This window comes from Sprattus sprattus (genome assembly GCF_963457725.1).
Source record: "Sprattus sprattus genome assembly, chromosome: 5".
NCBI lineage: Eukaryota > Metazoa > Chordata > Actinopteri > Clupeiformes > Clupeidae > Sprattus > Sprattus sprattus.
Window position 1 is genome coordinate 38,589,602 of NC_137924.1, and position 20,278 is coordinate 38,609,879.

Sequence of the window (20,278 nt, forward strand, 5' to 3'; positions counted from 1 at the left end):
ACAAGTCGCTGAGACCGGTAAGCTTCATTGATTCATGACATTTTGACGTTTTATCCACCAGTCCAAGTAGAGGTCTCTGACCTGGTGAGTTCAGGGGTCATGTTGCCCCACTAAGTAGGCCCCATAATCAGTAGCAGAGGATTGGGTTTTTGGAATAGTACTGAGAAACACAAGGTTCTGGAGATACTAAAGTCTTGTTGCGGATCGGTCCTACACAAGCTCTAGGCTAGCTGTTGTAACCCGTCAGTTCGGCCCTGAGGGCTAAAGTTTGTGCTGTCTTCCAGATCGGCCTCAAAAAGCCTGGTTAGGAATTTTTGGAAACCTTGACTCGCTGCCTTCCACTTATCTGCTGTCATCCTTCAGCTGTGAATAACAGTCAGTGTAGCAACCTCAAGTGCACTCAAAATGGGGGATTTAACCAGTCTCAATTTGGTGTCAATGTAACTCTCCACACATACTGTACGCTACAGTACTGTATAACTGAGCCACAAACAAGATGTTATCAGGGTGCTTGACACACACCTGTAAAACGGAATGGCTACCTTAGCCCTTTCAGAGGCCCGAACGCCCCACTAACCAGTGTCTACAGACATGGGTCACATTCTTCAGATTCAAAACAATTTGGTGTGAGAGAGGTCATTACAACCGACCTACTCCCAAACTGTTCTGCATGCTCGCCCTCTCAAGGTCATCCAAATATGAACTGCATGGAATGTGAAACAATAAGGAAGAAGGTTTTATAGCCCATAATTTAGCCAAAGCATTCACACCATTGAGCACCTTCATGGAGGAGTGCTAGTTAGTGCCACTTTAGATGCCAGCCTTAGAGACCAGCCCTGGGCAAGCTTGGCTCTCTGACAGATAAGAAACATGCTTTCCGAAAACCATGCATGACCACTGACCTCCATGCAAAATGGAATACGTAGTGTAATCTTCGCACCCACATGCTTGCGCGCATGCGCGCACACACACACACACACACACACACACACACACACACACACACACACACACACACACACTCTCTCTCTATGTTTTCATACAAAAAGGGCATCTCTACAAACCTTGTTGGTGTACAAATAGCATTGCATAAAAGTGCTTGTAAAAAAAACTTGACAAAAGATGTCTTTTTTTTCTTCTCAGTGTAATCATCTTTACACTGAGGATAATAAGAAAGTGCTGTCCAAATTAAAGTTTCCCGAACATAAAAGTACTTTTTTTTTTCCATTACCACTTTCATACAAAATTTAGTGTGTAGCTCAATAAGCTGGGAAAGGAGAAACAAAAATTGACCAAACCACATTTACAAACAAGATCTTCCTTAAAGGATCACAAGATCATAAACAAGGCTGTATGCATCTGCAATTGAAGTGGTAGGCCTATTTGTAATGTGAAGTTTCCTTTCACAATTGCTCCTTTGTAACATGCATGTGTTAAAGGGGGAAAAATGTGCACTACAGAAAAAAGGAGGACAAAAAAAAAATCACTAAAGCATTTTGCAACAGCCTTGGAAAAATCAGCTTTCATTCCCATTTCCTGAGAAAACGAACGAAACAAAAGGACAAAGTCAAAGTAATAGAGGAAGGGAGTGTGAGGAAGGACCAGAACAACACACATCCTCCTCTCTTTCTGTCTTTCTGCCTTTCTTTCTTTTTTCTTTCGTGAAGTGACAAGCAGACCATCACTGGCCACAGCTACAGCCTTACACCTGTAGTTGTGGAAACAGTTGTGGAAAAAGTGAAAGATAGAGAAACAGAGAGAATGAAACCCATCCTCATCAGTAAAAGCATCCTCCCTTCCTCCCTTCCTCCCTCTCTCCCTCTCTCCCGTGTTAAGTAACAAACAGGCTGGCATGCGCTGCCTGCCCGTGATCCTGAGCGGAGAAGCAGTCCTCGGAGGGGGCGTACTGGGGCGGCGCGGTGTGTCCGTAGGCCTGCAGGGCTTGCTGCCGCTCCTCGGGCCCGTAGGCCAGCGAGGCCGGGTGCACCTGCTGGATGTGCCGCTTGATGGTGCTCACCTTGAGCGTGGCCAGCGTGGCGCCGCACACCATGCAGATGAGCCCGTGCCGCTGGCAGTCGTAGTCCATCAGGTATTCCGTGCGCCAGCGCACCTGGTAGTTGCGCCGCTGGTCCTTGCCCGGGTAGTGCCCGTGCCGTCCCAAGGAGGAGGCAGGCAACGGGTCGGTGGACGCGGTCGCCGTGGTTGCAGATGCGGGGACATTTTTGTCCGTGCCCTTGGGGCTGACGCCGTCCTGATTCTTTGATTTGGTCTGTCCACTGCTCTTTTTGGGAGAGGTCTGGGTGTCCACTCCATCTGATAAGGACAGGGCAATGAGGTCTCCTGCAGACTCAGCTACGGACATGGACAGCAGAGAAAGACAGTGAGGAAACATTTTAGATTACAGGACAAGACAAAACTCTATAGGCAAGATATTATTCCCATAGAAACCTAAACAGGAATGAACTAGTCTGGATATTGGCAATGAAAACTATTTCAAAACACTGAAGATACAAGATGAAGTCAAGAAGACTTTAAAACCAATTACTTCACACTGTACGAAGTTGGAACTACAGCAAAGCTACCCTAAGGAGAATTCTAGTTTGGTTAACTAAAGCTACTAAAATATAATTGTTCTACTTTGTAAAAAAAAAATATTGTACTTGTGATATGAAATTATAACTAAATATAATACAATATGCCAGCAAAAAACTGTATTTGCAAAAGGTGCTTAATTGTTCACAGGTCATACATACACAAAAAAATAACAATACCCACTATTCATGGTAAAGTGCAAGGAATACCAGGTGGGGTATTGGACCTAACAGGATTACTCAGTTAGCCAGGCAACCAATACTTATGACTAACTGACACCTAATACATTTAAAACTAAAGCCAAATATTTCACAGGTGAGCTGACAATCTAATTTTCTGGAATACCCCTAAGACCTAAACCTGTCCTTAACAGTCCCATTTGGGCTTATCGCAAATATATAATTGCAAGGAATCGCAACAGCCACCCTTTAGCACGTGCTCTTCACAAAGGACAAATGTGTGATTGTTGCTGCCTGATGAATGCATTGCCTGGGTGTGCCTTCACAGCGGTCAGGATGTAAGAAAGGGGGCAGGGCTGGTCAAAGGGGGATCAATTAAAGTAGGAAGGCAATGGTGAACGTAAAGTTAAATAAAATAAAATGGCAAAACAGTGATTTAACTCTTTGAATCTCTATGCAAATATCAATGTAATTGAACCACCAGCAAGCTACTGCAAAATGTTGTTAAACTACTCCCCCTCCCCCTCTCTACTCCCCCTCCCGGTCTCTCCCTCTCTCAGTAGTTCCCCTCACCTTTCACAACGGTCCTGTCTCCGTCCTGCCCTCCCGATGGCACGTCCCGGACCCAGGCGTCGGCCACCTGCTCCCTCTCGCGCCGGCTCAGCTTGGTGGTCTCCGGGTGGTTCTCCTGGATGTGCTGCCGGAAGCCACTGACCTTGGCCACGGACAGCGCCTGCCAGCACACCATGCAGTAGCAGCCCGTGCCCTGCGGCCCGTACGCCACCATGTAGTCCAGGCGCAGTCGCCATGGGAACCCGTCCCGCAGTTGCCGCTTACGTGGCGGGCGGTGGGGGTTGTGGTGAAGGGGGGAAGGAGGTGGTAGAGGGAGAGAGGGAGAGGCAGAGGAGTTGTTGCTGTTGTTGTTGCTGTTGATCTCGAGGGGTGTGTCAGTAGGGATGGGGGTGAGGAGATCGTCAACGTTCTGTGGGAGGAAGCCCATACAACTGCTGGGGTCTGTGGGGTGGGTGGAGTCGGTGGGGTCTTTGGCGTCGGGCTCCAATTTGAAAAAATCTGGCAGAGGGCTGGATTCTGATTCTGATGGCAAGAGTGTAGGAGTGAAGTTTAGAAGGTAGAAACAGGGCAGAAATGGACAGATGAGAGAATAAGAAAAAGAGGTGTGTAGACCATTTATTGAATGATGACGTATTCAGTTATATTTAACGCAGAGTGTTACAGAGGCAGTGTCTACCCCACAATATACACACACACAGATATGAACACACTACTAACTCTAACATAAAAGTACACTACCACAATCACACTCTGTGCACACTCTGTGCACACTCTGTGCACACACACACACACACACACACACACACACACACACACACACACACACACACACATTCCCCCTCCCAGCCCTCCTCACCATGGGTCTGTGCCCAGCTCTGCAGGATGCAGTGCTTCTCCTCAGAGCTGTACACTAGGGAGTTGGGGTGGAGGTCCAGCACGTGGCTCTTGATGTGGTCCAGGTGGAGTGAGGGCAGCGCGCTCCCGCACACCATGCACACCAGCTGGCCCGCCTCCGCCTGGTACTCCATCAGGAACTCCTGGCGGAACCAGGCGTGCAGCGAGTCGTTCAGGTACCGCTCCAGGGTCTGGGCCGAGGGCATCTGCAACTCCTCCCTGGCCGGGAGGGATGGGGGAGAGGCAGGCGTCATGCTGCAGCTGCTGTTACCCGATGGTGGTGTCCGTTTGGGGGTCATAGCAGTAAGTTTGCCTGAGGGGTGAAAACAGTGATATGGATGGGTAAGTGTCACAGCTAGCTTATTAGTTTTCCTTGATTTATAGTAGAAGACCATATTGAATGTAAGTCTATCGGCTCTCTTCCTATGATTCCCCCATACACACTCTCACCAGAGTGGGTGTGGCGCAACCAATCGCAGTTGCAAGACAACATGGTGACAGCTGTCAGATGTTTGAGCAGTTATAAGCTTAATAATTGAAAATGAATGAATACAGACATCTGACAGCTTCACTATCGGTTACCAGGATTTACAGGGTTTTTTTTTCACCAAGTTTTGCCGAATATGGCGTAACACCGACCAGGCACACCTGTTGAGCGCATGGCACAGTCCAGCATCTCCTCAGGCGCTGCTGCTCCCGCTCCGCCCCCTCCTCCTTCCTCTTCGTCCTCTCCTCCTCCACCTTCTCCTCCACCACCTGAGTAGAAGGGCCTCTGCCTAGCCTCCAGTCCCAGGTGGCTCTCCCAGCCCTGCCGGATGAGCTCCTTGTCGGCGGCGCTCCACAGCAACGAGTCCGGGTGCTTCTGCCGGATGTGCCGCTTGATGGTGCTCAGCTTGAGCGTGGCCAGCGAGCTGCCGCACACCATGCAGATCATACCATGTCGTAGCGGGTCGAAGTCCATTAGGTACTCACTGCGCCAGTACTCATGGTAGTAGCGGCGGTGGTCCCTTCCCGGGATGCGGCTCAGGCCCGGTCGGGAGGCCCGTTCGGGTTTGGCCGGTGGTGGCGTTCCCAGCGATGGTGTAGGGCTGGGTTTGCACTGAGAGGGGCCAGGGATTGGAGACAGGAGGAAGGGGGAGTCTGGGTCTTCACTGACACTCCAGTAGGTGGTGTGCGGTGAACCTGAGGGGATCCCCATCTCCTCCTCCTCCTCTTCCTGACCGTGGCCGTTAGTGATGCCATCCTCACCTAGAAACAGAACAGCGGAAAGGGGAGAGATATGATGGACCTCCCTTCATCAGACATATGGACTTAATCACATGTGACTACACCTACACAAATCTATTTTTAAAATGATAAAATGAGTGACTGGTACATGGCGTTTTATGGGAGAAAGTATTAGCACAGATTAAGGTCATGTTTTCCATCCTATCAAAACATGGGTTTTCTCGAATTCTAGAGCTAGAGTGTTGCGAATTAATTTAAAAATCACACACACACACGCTTGGACCTCGGTTTAGGTTAAAATCGGAGCAGAGCGCGGCCACTCGTAAACATGTATGTAATCTGTGGCGATAATGTGTGTATTTCACTCAGGGGTGGCTACAGTCACACACGGAGTTTTTCATTTCCGCAAAGCACCACAAGCCCTCAACGCGGGGGGCGGCGACTCCATTTGATGCACTGCTGCTTTCCGCTGGGTGGCGACTGCGCATCACAGTACGCAACCAGCATGGTATTATGCCTTTGTTTATAGTGGAGCCCATGGAACGAGGGGCCATGCTGCCCAACTGTATTGTCCGTCACACGGATTAACACCGACTGAGGTCGGTGACCAGGCAAAAGGGTAAAATCCATATTTTAACGTTTTAATCTTTACCTCCCAAAGGAACTCCAAAGTCCGTCGGCTCTTCTATCGTCTCCTCCTCACCGCTTATTATTAATGAGAGGCAATCTGTCTGCTCAGGGCACGGTTGGACCTCGGTTTCCTTCGGTTCCTGTTTTTCCATACCTATGTAACGTCGTTGTGTTGAAAGCGGTTCCTACGTCGTCTTTGTAGCAGTGCCACGGACGGAGGTGCTTTTAGAGTCATTCGGCAGGCGCTTTAGTGAGCTATCTGAAACACGCACGCACCCATTCCTGTAAGTGCAGTGTTGTGCGGTGCCCCTCAGTGCGCGAGTCAACTTAACTTTTTATGCATCGATACCACACTGTCGGTCATAAATCCATGTGAGGAATCGACGAAAGGGCCTGTCAGATTTTAGTCGGTCGGTTTTGTAACGGCCTCCTGGACGTATTTTGAGACTCAGCTTGTCTTCAGGGTGGGGAGCCGAGCTAGGGGCCCCTGGGGCTCCTTAAGGGGCTCCTGGGTAAATTTAAAGAGACAGTAGCGGCTTTCACGCAGCGACACGCATATCCGGGGGCCAGGAGATTTCAGCCAGGCAGTCTATGAAGGTCCTGGCCATATCCCTGAGGATTACAATTTGGTTCCACACTCTTACACTGCCAAATCGACTAATTACAGTTAACCATCATCCACATTCCACATAATCCTTACATATTTCAGGGTTTTGTAAATGTAAAAAATGTTAAATGTTTATATGTATATATATTTAGAAATATGATTTTTTTATATACATCACTCTCCAAATTGCTAAATTAATCTTATTTTAAGACCGACTTAGGCTTTTTGTCAAATAACAAAATTGTAGAAAGCAGTTGAAGAACAGATTAATAAAAGATTCAGTTTTTTCTTTGCTTATTATGTACAACATAATTCTTACTTCAGTCTATTCTGTTTTTTTAGTGGGTGTTCACCTGTTGAAAGTGATGTGCATTTCCGTTTAGGCCAACAGCTGCAGGTTTGTTAGGATCTCACTGATCAGTCTAATAAGGTATCAGGTTAGACCGATACAAAAATCCATACACTCTTTTGGAAACCTAAAAACTCACTATGTTGGCTTCATGTTGATTGGTTGTTCAAGTGTGAGTTGTTTTTGGTGAATCTGCATCCCCCTAGAGAGCACTTAGTTAGTGTTCACCGATGACTGTAAAAAGTGTGGACAGTATGGCTTTGTGTCTTCATTCTGAGGAAATGACACCAAAATTAATTTAATTGAGAATTGCCCAAAGTGCCACATTTCTGAAAAACTGAGAGTCTGTGCAGTAAGGGGAACTGAAGAGTCTGTGCAGTAAAGGCTACTTTGAGCCAGAATTGTATATGAGGTCCGCCCGGCCCACCCATGCATGATCCAATCTGCTTAATCAGTGCTCCGTAGATTGAGACCACAGGTACAGAATACAGAGTGTGGGCGTGTTTCTACTCTGCTGATCCTGGCTTATCCAAAGGCAGTGTAAACTACCTACTTCTAGAATATTTGTCCTCATTATTTGTTGTGCATGTGTCCATAAGCAAAAGGTCTCACCATTGCTTTTTGTGGCAGCTCATTTAGACGAGTGAAAAAGCTACGTATCTAGCTGTCTTTAAATAGATATATTATCCTTTATCTCCAATTGAAAGCTATTTTTTGAAAAAAAAAAAACTGCTTTCAACAGATCTCTCAGAGTACTTTTCACCAGAACACAATGTTACCTTCAGAACTGTTCAACTGTTGTACTGCTGCTAGAAAACAGACGTTGCTAGACCTGTTGTTACTTCCCCTTTTTTAGTTAACTCACTATGCTTTTCCGACACTGGTGTTCATTGCAATGTTTTGTTTGTGGCAGGAAATTATGTCCTTTAAATCAGTGGTCCCCAACCACCGGGCCACGGCCCGGTACCGGTCCGTGAGGCATTTGTTACCGGGCCGCACAGAAAGAATACATTATTAACATAAATTCTGCTGTATTAATTATTAGCGTATGAAAGGTGTTTTATTTTGAAAAACACGCTGACTTTCCCGGACGTCACATTCGCCTGTGCCTCTTGTCACGCCAAGACGCTTGTCAAGTTCAAGTGATGCGTCACTCAATAAATAAGCCCGCAAACTAGCAAAAACATCTTTGGAGAGCTTCTTTGCAAAGATGAAAAGGCCAACTAAGGAGCCAAAAGAGGAGCCTACGACCTTCAAAAGAGAAAGCTTCTTTTAACAGACAATACCAGGAGTCATACTTAAAATACGGGTTTATCGCAACAGGTAGGCTACTCTCACGCACCAAGTCCGCTCTGTTTAATATGTGGCGACAAGCTACCAAACGAGCCAATGAAGCCTTTAAAACTGCTTCGGCACATGGAGACCAAGCACTGATTCAGAGTTTTGGTGAGTTGTATTTTTCATGCACTTAACGTTCGTTATACAATGGTGTTGGCCGCAAATTAACTCCACCTAACGTTAATGTCAGCTTTTGTGTATGAGCAGACCGGGCTTCATTCTATCAAACTCGCATGCAATCACGGGTGCAATTGATTGATTCACATCAATATGAATGGATGACGTGACTAATAAGACAGGTAAAATGACACCTTGAAGCCGGTCCGTGAATAAAATGCCTACATTAAACCGGTCCGTGGTGCAAAAAAGGTTGGGGACCCTTGCTTTAAATAGCCCATGCCATGTTATTATATCATGATGATTGGAATAAGCATGTTAAACACAAAGGAACACTTAGTCTACATGACAGTGGGTTTTTGTTTTTACATAGTTTCCATCTGTAACTGATGATTTGTTAGTAGGCAATTATCCAAACATTGAACCTGGTTTGAAACATGGTTTTTAGTAACTTTAGTAGACCTTTAATCATAGCCAGCAGTCATAGTGCCATACTGCCTGTTATGAAGACAAGATAAAAAACATGGAATACACTGAGCATATAGGCTATGCATAAATAACATTATTAGATTTCAGCTACTTTTTTAATTGTTAAAAGTCAAGAAAGCCTGTCTTTTAAGATGTATTCATGCTCATCAGTTGTGTATGCCGTGCTATTAAGATAATACAGATCTATATTTTATTTGGCCCTTTTCCAGATTCATTGCCATATCATCAGCAACGGCACAGTTGACACTGATAGAAGCTTGCCCAGACAATAACTGGTGTCTTTTGGCAGAATAGCTGGCAATGTCATGCTGTGAAAGCTTTTCTTTAATTTTTGCAGGGTATTGCTGCCCGGTATAAAGAACTACATAGGACATTTCCTGGATGGCTAGTTGGAAAGACACAGTTGTTTATCTGTCCTTCACATGACCATATGCTATCAAAATGAATTTGAGGATGGTACCAAAACTTGTTGCCTATAAAACCATACCTCAAAAAGTGTCAATTGTTTCATAGTGTTACTTTAAAGTTCAAAAAGATTTTGCAACATGCAGACTTGCAATTATGATTGACTTATGATTGAAATTGTTAGTTTACCATCTGAATGGCATTGAAGATCACAGGACCCATTCAGTATTTTTTTTTATAACACTTCCGGGCTTCCCCTGGTAACCCTGTGTTCCATGTCACAGCACTAGGAGCTATGTGTAATCCCCTCAGGGAAAATGCAGAAATGTGGATTTACATAAAGTGTGCATAAAAGGGTCAAAATGTCTGCAAGAGAGCCCTCATGCACTTGACAACCCTAAACCCTCAGGGATTTAGCGGAAACACACCTCCAAATAGGGAGGGAAAGTGAAAATCTATGCCCCTAGAGGTTTTATTCGGAGAACAGATTAGACTAAAAATCTAGTGCTGTCAAACAATTAAAATATTTAATCGCGATTAATCGCATTTTTGTCATAGTTAACTCAAAATGAATCACGATTCATTTTTATTAAGGCTGTCAAACGATTAAAATATTTAATCGCGATTAATCGCATTTTTGTCATAGTTAACTCGAAATTAATCGCGATTAAATTAATCAAAATGAATCGCGATCGCAAATTTGTATCTATTCTAAATGTCCGTTCAATATTTTTTTTCCATCTTTTTTATTTTATTTTAATGCTCTTATCATGGAAAAGTGGATTGGCTTGCTTTAAGCAATATTTTATTTGATTGAAAAACAACATTGCCAAACAGGGTGGTACAAAATAAAATTATAAAGTGCACATTTAAGATAAACAAGGACTTAGCCTACAGTGCAGTTAAACCATGGCTTAATATTTGTTTTTTTCAAGTTTGCTGTGAACATAGAAGTCAGGCCTCTTATTCAAAAACAATAAACCATAACAGTTAGGTTACCAATAAAAGGTAAGCCAACTACTTCTGTGCTTTCAACCAGCTGCATGTTGACATTTTCAGACAACAGTGAGGCTCGCTTCTTTTGCACAACACAACTTTTAAAGGTAAACTTTCTATTCAGAAGCTTTTTATCATTCATTTCGCCGTATCGCACTTATCATTCACTCAAACGTGACGTTAGCCTATTAAACAGTTTGGCAGGGCAAAACGAACAAACTAATCTAGGTTCGCGTTAACGCCGTTAATAACGCGTTAAACTGACAGCACTAATTTTTATCTATCCTAAATGTCCCTTCAGTCATTTTTTTCCATAATTTTTATTTTATTTTAATGCTCTTATCAACATGGAAAAGTGGATTGGCTTGCTTTTTGCAATATTTTATTTTATTGAAAAACAACATTGCCAAACAGGGCGGTACAAAATAAAATTATAAAGTGCACATTTCTGATAAACAAGGACTCAGCCTATAGTGCAGTTACACCATGGCTTAATATTTTCTTTTTTTCAAGTTTGCTGTGAACAATGAACCGTAACAGTTACTCGCTTCTTTTGCACAACACAACTTTTAAAGGTAAACTTTCTATTCAGAAGCTTTTTATTAGGGATGCACCGATACCACTTTTTTACAAACCGATACGAGTACGAGTATTTTTATTTGTGTACTTGCCGATACCGAGTACCGATACCGATACTTCCAAGATTTGGTTTCCATGAAAGATTTTATTTTATCCTCTGCAGGTTATGTCAAGCCTATAGTACAACATTAACAGAAGGCTATCCCAAGCCAAAAATAAACAGAGCTTTCTGGTTTTGAAAGACGTCAGTAAAGATTGGTTGCTTTGGTCTCTTGCGCCACTGGCATGAGTGAACTTTATGTGCTTAGCACTATGGTGCGTCTTCAGATGTTTAATCAAATTGCTTGTGTCAAACGAAGTACTTTCCTTTCCGCCCCTCGACACTGTAACAGTGCAGATATTACACTGTGCCTTACTCCTGTCATAATTTATCTTAAAATTAGTCTCAATCGCCGTTAAGGCAGCACAACGGTATAGCGATGTCTTACTGTGTTAGGGAAGTTGTTTGCAACCTAGCCAACATAGCTATCACAATAACATTGCAAATAAGTTAACGCAAGAGTACTTTATATTAGCATCAGGCGGAAAAACGAAAAAAAAAACGTAATAAAACTAATACTAGCATCAATGTCCAAGAGTGTTAAAACAACTTTGCTAACATCGCTAACGGGATGTCTTGCTAGCGGCTACTTGCTAGAGGTGTTTATGACAAACTAGCAAGTCAACAAGATTCCTGAAACACAAGACAAGGCAGACGTCCTCTTTTACCCTCACATGTCCTCCTTTCGAGACCTAAATGCGTCCGGGTAAAAGAGGAGAAAACAAATACATTCCCGTCCCCGTCAATCAACCGTAGCAAATGGCAATAATATGTTTTAGGCGCAGCGTCGCTAAAGACAGTAGGCTAGCCCCTACACTTTGCCTATGTAACAGCAGTTCTAAGTTAACTGCAAAACATAAAATAGCCGAAGATAGCACTTACCTTTACTGGAGGTCGTACGTGTTAAGTTTAAAATCTCTAGCGAAACCGTTAGCTTACGCAAGCCACCTCCACACATCGTATCCAAGCTGTTATTGAATTGATTTAAACTGCAAGTTCAACCTCAACTTATCTGTCTGCAATACCGCTCTCGGCCTCTATACAACTCGGCGCTCTCACACCTGGCAGGCATAGAAAGTAGAGGAGAAGAAAACACACGCGTTAAGACGCAACACTGGGTATCGGTTTTTGGTATCGGTAATTTAAAACGAGTACGAGTACGAGTATTTTAACGAAGTATCGACCCGATACCCGATACTGGTATCGGTATCGGTGCATCCCTGCTTTTTATCATCCATTTCACCGTATCGCGCTCACCATTCACTCAAACGTAACGTTAGCCTACTACACAGTTTGCGAGGCCAAAAAGAACGTTAATCTTTTTTTTTTAACAACGCGTTAAAGGCACCCAGTGCAACTTTCGAGGCAAAAATAAACATTCAATGTCTAGTCTTTTTACACGTAGTAAGTTTCAATAACTCCATACCATTACATATCGACATTCAAGGAGCAAAGATGAGACGTCGTTGTGTGGTGAGAACTGATAAAAAAATCGTAAACAACAACAATCTTTATTTATTGGTGCCACCAATAAATAAAGCAGGATTCCCGTCAGTGCTGTCTGTGCTGGCAGTGCTGTCTGTTCTAAGGTATTTGCTGAATTCCGCAAATGTGGCCCATGCATTGAATACAGTTGTTAGTACTTACAAAATTAATTATTATTATTATTATTACCTGTCCAACAGCACACGTGCAAGTTCGCTGTCCCTCTGCAGCCCGATCTTCTCGCTTAGCTTCCTCCATTCATCAAATGTGTCGCCCAAGAGCTCATGACACCCATATGCTTCTTATGAAACTTCTGTTATTTCTGTGGTGTCGTGAAAACACGAGGTCGGCCACGCTTTCTCTTCGTCTTCGTCACGGAACAACTTAGATCCGCCATCATGAAATAGAACCATGCGCTCGCAAATAGTGAAGTCACGCGTTCGGAAAACTCAGAGAATTGCCGACGGAAATCCTGCTTTATTTATTGGTGGCACCAATAAATAAAGATTGTTGTTGTTTACGATTTTCTATCAGTTCTCACCACACAACGACGTCTCATCTTTGCTCCTTGAATGTCGATATGTAATGGTATGGAGTAATTGAAACTTACTACGTGTAAAAAGACTAGAAATTGAATGTTCATTTTTGCCTCGAAAGTTGCACTAGGTGCCTTTAATCGTGCAATAAAAAAATTGACGCGTGTTAATAACGCGTTAAACTGACAGCACTATAAAGATCTCATAAATACCTCGAAACCATGTCAATGAAGTTACAGACCAAAAGTTTTTCCTTTGTTTGTAGTGTAATAACCTACTAACTGTAAACATTTCGAGCAATATATTAATTGCCTCTTTCTTTTCATATAATGGTTATCACTTCCCTGTAAGCATTTTTTTCCCGTTACCAAAACATTAAACCAGCCAAGCAATACAAAATTACCATTTTACCAGCTCGGTAAGGTGGGGCTAACCAGTGATGTCATCTATGCGATATATATTCATTGTAGCTCCTTACCACCTTGTTCCGAAAAAATTCTCAACAATTCCAAAGTGGCTGAAGAAGAATTATGTTCACCAGAATAAATAAACACCAAATGCAGGACTGTTCCTGAAGTGTCATCTTATGTCACAACAAAAACATTTTCTCTTAATAAGCAATAATATTTGATCACAAAATTTCCTGTGCTGTATTACTGGCTATGATTGTGTATAATACCAATAAATCACACTTTCGGATATGCAATTAATTAGGTTGGTTCACTGAGCTAGCTAGCCTATCCTATCTTAGGAGGCTACATCTACAGTTGGCAGTATTTATGGCAACATGGCTAATGTGTGCTTACATGCGCTAACTAACTAGCAGCTAACGACATCGGTCTGACTTGTATTGTTGCAAGTAAACTTCGGTTAAAGCCCCATTATGCAACAATTATACTTCAGGATTAGGGTTAGGATAAGCAGTTTAACCTTAAAATAACAGCTTAAAAAAAATTGGGGCGCTACAATGACTTTTAATATGGAGAATCGCCACCGTGCCATGGTGATAGCAGGGTCCATAGGCATATAACTGCGTTCTGTAGTTTTGCCTGCCGCAGCCCGCCGCTCTGACTTGTTAACTTCCTGCCGATCTAGTAAGTAGCTTATTTGCCGTCTTGCTTGGTCTTGTGTTGCACTTGCTTGATGTTTGACTGTGTAAGGTCGTTGAGTAACTAGTTTGTCATAATGTCAAAGTCAGCACATTTCAAGAGATTTCGTTAGTTTTAGCTGCTAGCATACCTTTAGCGAATAGCTATTGATCCGTTGTGCTGCTTTAACAAGTCAGTTGAGTATTAAGTATTAAGTATAAAGTATTAACTTCACAGAATAAAACAAAAAACAATTGTTTAAGGCAATCGACACCGTTACTCAATAAAAAAAAATTGAGGTCCTGGTATTAGCTTATGAAACGCATCGTGTTTTCCGCTCCGGTCAGGTGACTTGTCTTAACCAATCATTACTTATAATTACTTTACTAATTAAAACGGAAGCTTTGGAGTTTAACACAGCTGAATGTGATGTGTGTAAAAACCGGAATTCAATATCCGATACAATATCAAATATCCAGACTGTACAATGATATCGCTTAATGATATAAATTATGAAGTTAGATCTGCGCAAATATAATACAAATATCAGGCTATTTAATACAATCAACATCACATTCACCAACAAATGTAAAAAGAATAAAATACGGTTACACTGTTGGCATTGTGGTGTCTTTTTAACAATCCACAATCTGTTTATTAGGAATCAATAGTACAAAATATTCAAAATATAAGGGTACATAAAGCAAGTTTAACCACAGTAAACCTACTAATTTTGATATCCTCAAATTTGAAATAGTAGCCTAAGCAAGTGTGACTTATGTTTAAAAGTCACATAAAATCCAACGACCCACAAATCAACATTCATAATGGTGCTTGTTGAAAGCATGCGGGGAAAAAACGTTTGCTATTTGCATTTGGCATTACATTTTGTAAAAAGAGAAACAACCCCACAGTTGGGCTACAGTTGTCCACGTTGTATATGTGTGACGTAGGCTAATAGGCCTATAAAGCATTAAATTCATAGAGTCAAAGAAGGTCTTAAAGACAACATAGTCCAACATGGGAAGAAATACAAAGCCTACATGACTGTGTGATGGATCTTATATCAGTCTTATTGTGGGAAAAGTCATTCTAATCTCCATAAACCAACATCGCACCAAGTTTGAACTAAGACAAACAAAAGGCAACCTCCAGTGGCAGTTGTGAGGTCATGATGACACAGCAATTTAATATAACCTAAACCTGAGCTATAGGTTAAACCACATGTGCTAATGACACAGCATTGGGGATTAAAAAGTCACGCAACTCCTTCACAACTGCAAAGTTCAATACTGGTAAATTAAACTCTAAAACAACAGAGTTGTTTAATTTAAATGTCAGTTTTAATTAACATCAGTTATGTTAGCTAGCTAGCTATCATTTTATAGAAACAACTCTTCTGCATTTAAAAAGCTGCCTTAACTAGTTCTGCTTCACCTCACTCACAACCACTCAAGAGAGAAATAATGGGGGGAAATAATGTTTTGGTGAAATCTTGACTCTCTAATTGACTTTAATAGGGCAATGAGCTTATTCCAAGTATGTGGTTTTGTGGGGGGAAAAAATGGTTTAAGTAGTATTCTGTTATACAGTCTTTGGCTTGAGTCAGATATTCTTTTTTTTTTTTTTTTTTTTACTTAGGAAGGTTCATCATAACCAAGTGACATGACCTGGAAGTATAAGTAACAGCTATGATAAGATCTATCCGAGTTCTCTGAATGCTAGGGGAATCCTTTCTCATGGCTTTAAGTACACTGGACCATTCTTTTTTCATCTCTATAACATAGGGTGCACTAGACCATCCTTTCTCATCTCCTTTAGCATATAGGTACACTGGACCATTCTTTACAAATAAGAAGGAGATAATGCTGTTCCACAATTGCTTGTGGCAGCAACATTTAAAGACCCCTGCTAATAACATCCACCATCTTAAAGCAGAAATTTAGAATTCTGTTCCAAAACTAGCAAGCTAACTACCTAAAAGGCATGCAAAAACCTTGCAAACACCACCAACAGCCCAGTTGACAGTCAGCACGGTTACATGTGTCCAGTTTCCGAGTGTAGTCGGGGTTCAATCGGCGATCCAATTCATGTAACTCCCCAATTCTAGATTTCCTGTGTCCGACTGAACAGAACGCTCTATTTCACTGAACAAATATTTTCATATTACTTTTCCACCACTTGTTAGTCATGTAATCCATTCATATCGATGTGAATCAATCAATACTAATACAACTTTAACTGTGATGTGTTTTTGTTTCATTTCACAACTTATTTACTGTATAATCAACGGTAGCAAATGCCAGCTTGTAAACATTCCACATTTGATTTGAACTGACGCGGCCAAGATCTGGATTTGTCACTGCCATGTACCGTGAGATAACGCAGTTAACCCCCCATGGATAGAGAAGTCGGGCTTTGGCCGAAATCGGGGTTATGCCATCATGTAACCGCACTGACTGATAGAAGCTTGCCTACACACTAACTGGTGTCTTTTGGAAGTTAAGCTGGCAATGTCATGCTGTGAAAGCTTTTCTTCCATTTTTGTAGTGTATTCCAGCCTGGTATACTGAACTACATAGGGCATATCCTTGATGGCTAGTAGGAAAGACACAGGTGTTTGCCCTGTTTGTCTTTCCTTCACATGACCACATGCTATAAAAAAAATATATGAATTTGAGGATGGTACCGAAACTAGTTGCCTATGAAACCATACCTCAAAAGGCGTCAAATTGTTGCATAGTGTTACTTTAAGTGCAGTTGGATTCTCTCATATTTCATTGACCTCATGACAAGTGGTTAGGAACGGATTCACACAAAAGCCTTTAGATCCGTTTGTAGCTTACACATTGTTTCTGACAGAGGTTTTAGTGTAAATATCCCAACTGCAAGCAGTGCAGAATTTTTGCCGGCTTACAGATTCGGCCCAGATCCATTTTCCACCACTTTAAGCCTAAATCCCCAGAAGATGTGTTTAAAAGACACTACGCTGATTTGGCCCAAACCCATAATACGGATCGGAGCTGATCTGACAGAAATCATTAGAATGGAACAAATAAAAGAAATGTGAGGTTGCATATTTACATTTAGTCATTTAGCAGATGCTTTTGTCCAAAGCGACGTACAAGGGAGAGAATAGTCAAGCTACGAGCAATCCAAACCTAGTGTAACAATAAATAGCCTACTACTGTCAGGGTTCCCAAATATAAAAGTCAAATATAAAATTCCATGATTTTCCATGACTTTCCAGATCCAAAAAACAGAATTTCCATGACCACTTCCGTTAAAAGAAATGTTAAAAAGTTTTTAAAAGTGTGAAAACTGAAGATTATATTCATCCCTAGAGCTTTTCTTTGTCTATACGAAGCTTTACACAACCAGATATGCCTGCCAGACTTCACTGGGCTCGAACGAAGACCTTGCATTCTAGAAGGTTGCACATTTTATAGCGCGAAACCAAGCCGTCCCTGATGAAGTGTTGTAGGATCACGTATGAAACAAAGTTGTACACAAAAACTAAAAAGTAAAGCAACAAAATGCACACGAGTTTTGCTTCTACACAACTGTTAAGAAAATTCCATGATATTCCAAGACTGTGCATGCAAAATGGTAAAATTCCATGACTTTCCAGGTCTGGAAAAACTTTTATGAAATTCCATGATATTCCAGAAATTCCATGACCCGTGGGAACCCTGTACTGTACATAAGAAATATTGCACTGTGCAATAATAAAGCGAGATGAAGCTGCTGGGCCATTATGGGTTATTGTAATTGTAACAGTGCTTATTAGTTTTGCATAACCCAACTGCAGGGATATTTGGATTCCTGTTAAACAGAGTGCTACGAACAGGTCCATGTGACCCACAACATGTAGCTGGCGGATACGATTTTTTGCCTGTGGTATGTCAGCTCAGTAAGACGTTTTTACTATCCTATCGCAGCCATTGACTCGGAGTAAGTGGTAAACCTCCTAATAGAAAAGGGCTCTTCTATTAGGAGGTTTACCACTTACTCTGAATTAATTTACTCAGGGCTGCCTTCAGCCCAGACATATTTAAATGGAAATGTTCATACTCTGAACACCCTGTTGTTTTATAAGTGAAGCTAAGAAGGCCTGAAGCCTAGTGAAATCATTTTTAATACGCGTTCAACTTTTTCCACATTTTATATGTTATCTTCGATTGGTAAATTACTGTAGTTGGATCCATTGTGCGCACTACCTTTTTAATACGGCTCGTTAGTTATACGTTGTTTCTGATTGGGTAATATCTCTGACACACCCACCAAACGAGAAAAAACACCAAAACCATTACACATGAGGACAAATGTCGTTCAACCCGGAAACCATAGCGAAACGGTTTGAGATTGAATGTGGCCCGGGTTTGTCACTAAACCACGTACGAGGAATCCCCCCCTGGTCCCCATGAAGGGGGGATAAATCTCCCCTCCCACTTGCAAACACCGAACACGGAAGTTGTCGTACGTTTGCTGCTCTCGCTCCGCCTCAATCCTGTTAGGTCTCACATCCTGGTACTTTTCACCGTTGTCAAGGCAGCAATAGAAAGAAAGGCAGGCTGGCTCGTGCCAAGTAGCTGCAGTGTCCTGACAGTGCCCATGTCCAAGCGCTCGAAAAGTGTCCCGGAAAGTTAGGTGAAGCTACCAGGTAAAACTGATGCATGCGTTATTTCACACACGTCGGAGAATGTATTTGAAAGGCTCCGATCATTTGTATGTACTTATCGCTTCGTTTTACATAAAGCAATCGCCTGGCAGACAGACGCCAGTCTGTGTGGACAGGAGAAGGAAGAGCTTGTCCATTGTACAGTACACAAGAGACAACGTAAACTAAAGCACGATTACAGCGAAACTGTCTCTTCGGAGTTATTTTTAGCTCTCAATTTTGTTGTACTACCAAAAGCAATGCTACGGAGCTCTAGATGAGTGTTATTTTTGTGAATAAAACGTGAATAATGGCTAACGACCATATCCATCCGTGATAGACAGAGGGACATGTTTTAAAGAGACAGGTCTTTTTTTTTTTTGCTTCCTGATTTGTCTCTTGTCTTCTCGATTTTTCAGGAATGTTTATCGCATTCCAGCCAACAAAAGAAAACATTCCTTTAAAAGCCTTCTCTGAGGCAATGTGCTATGTGCTTTTTCGGTGTGCTAATGCTAAAGAATTGGGGGATTGTTTTTTTGCAGTTGAACACTGGGCATTCCTTGAACTGCATAGGCAGAGAACAGCATTTGGTCTTGGTATACATTTGTGGGTACTTTGACTGTAGACTATATCCATTTCACATGTAGTGGCCTTGATTTCACACGTGTTAAATCAGAAATGTACATTGCGCATATTCTAATTATTTGTGAATTTGTATACAATTAGGTGTACAGTGAATGATCTAGAAATCTTTCATTCAAAGAGATGTACAATACATTTAAATTATGCTTTGCTATGTTGTCTATATATCTTGATTGCTATTTTTGCCGTGCAATGGTAAAATCAAGATGCATATATTGCATGGAATGTGCGAATAGTCTAAAAATACTATGTAGCCTATTTTTAACCTTTCTACCTCTCCTTTGATATGTGTTTAAAACATTTTAGAATTTTAATATGTAAATTGTTTTTCTGCCCTTCTTTACTTTCTCAGGCCCTCAGGATGCTTCTGCACAGACCTCTGATACAGGCACACATGTTTTTTTATTGACATGTCATTTGATTACAGTCAGAGGAGAGACTACCAAGGTGATCCGATATGTAACTGCACGGTGACACTGCTGCTAACCTTCCAGATGAGGAATTAATTTAACACATTGGAGTGTGTGATGTGAGGAGAGAAAGCACAGATTCTTTGCTGAAGACTGATTGAGAGTTGACCCAATGGCCACCACGAAAGGGCCTCGCACACAGCGCTATCACCCAGCATCTGAATTTGACAATGCCACGCTTGCTAAAAAGAGGGAATACTGGAGAACTAAAAAAAGGGAACAAAGGGCAAAGGTGGCCACGGTTAGGAAGAAGCTTGGTGTGGAGAATGCAAGGGTCTATGACGCGAGGCGTAACGTTTTGAGTGCCCATTTGCAAAACGCT

General features: G+C 42.2%; 1 protein-coding gene across 1 annotated transcript; it reads right to left on the minus strand.

Moving 5' to 3' along the window:
- Positions 1-1,831: 1,831 nt before the first annotated feature.
- Positions 1,832-6,349, minus strand: LOC308365371 (zinc finger translocation-associated protein-like; the record flags this gene model as incomplete). Its single annotated transcript, XM_080838764.1, has 5 exons — positions 6,118-6,349; positions 4,878-5,486; positions 4,201-4,551; positions 3,345-3,866; positions 1,832-2,352 (listed from the first exon to the last, which is right to left on the minus strand). The coding sequence occupies exons 1-5, from the start codon at positions 6,245-6,247 to the stop codon at positions 1,832-1,834; spliced, it is 2,133 nt and encodes a 710-aa protein (XP_080694890.1). The 5' UTR covers positions 6,248-6,349.
- Positions 6,350-20,278: the final 13,929 nt, after the last annotated feature.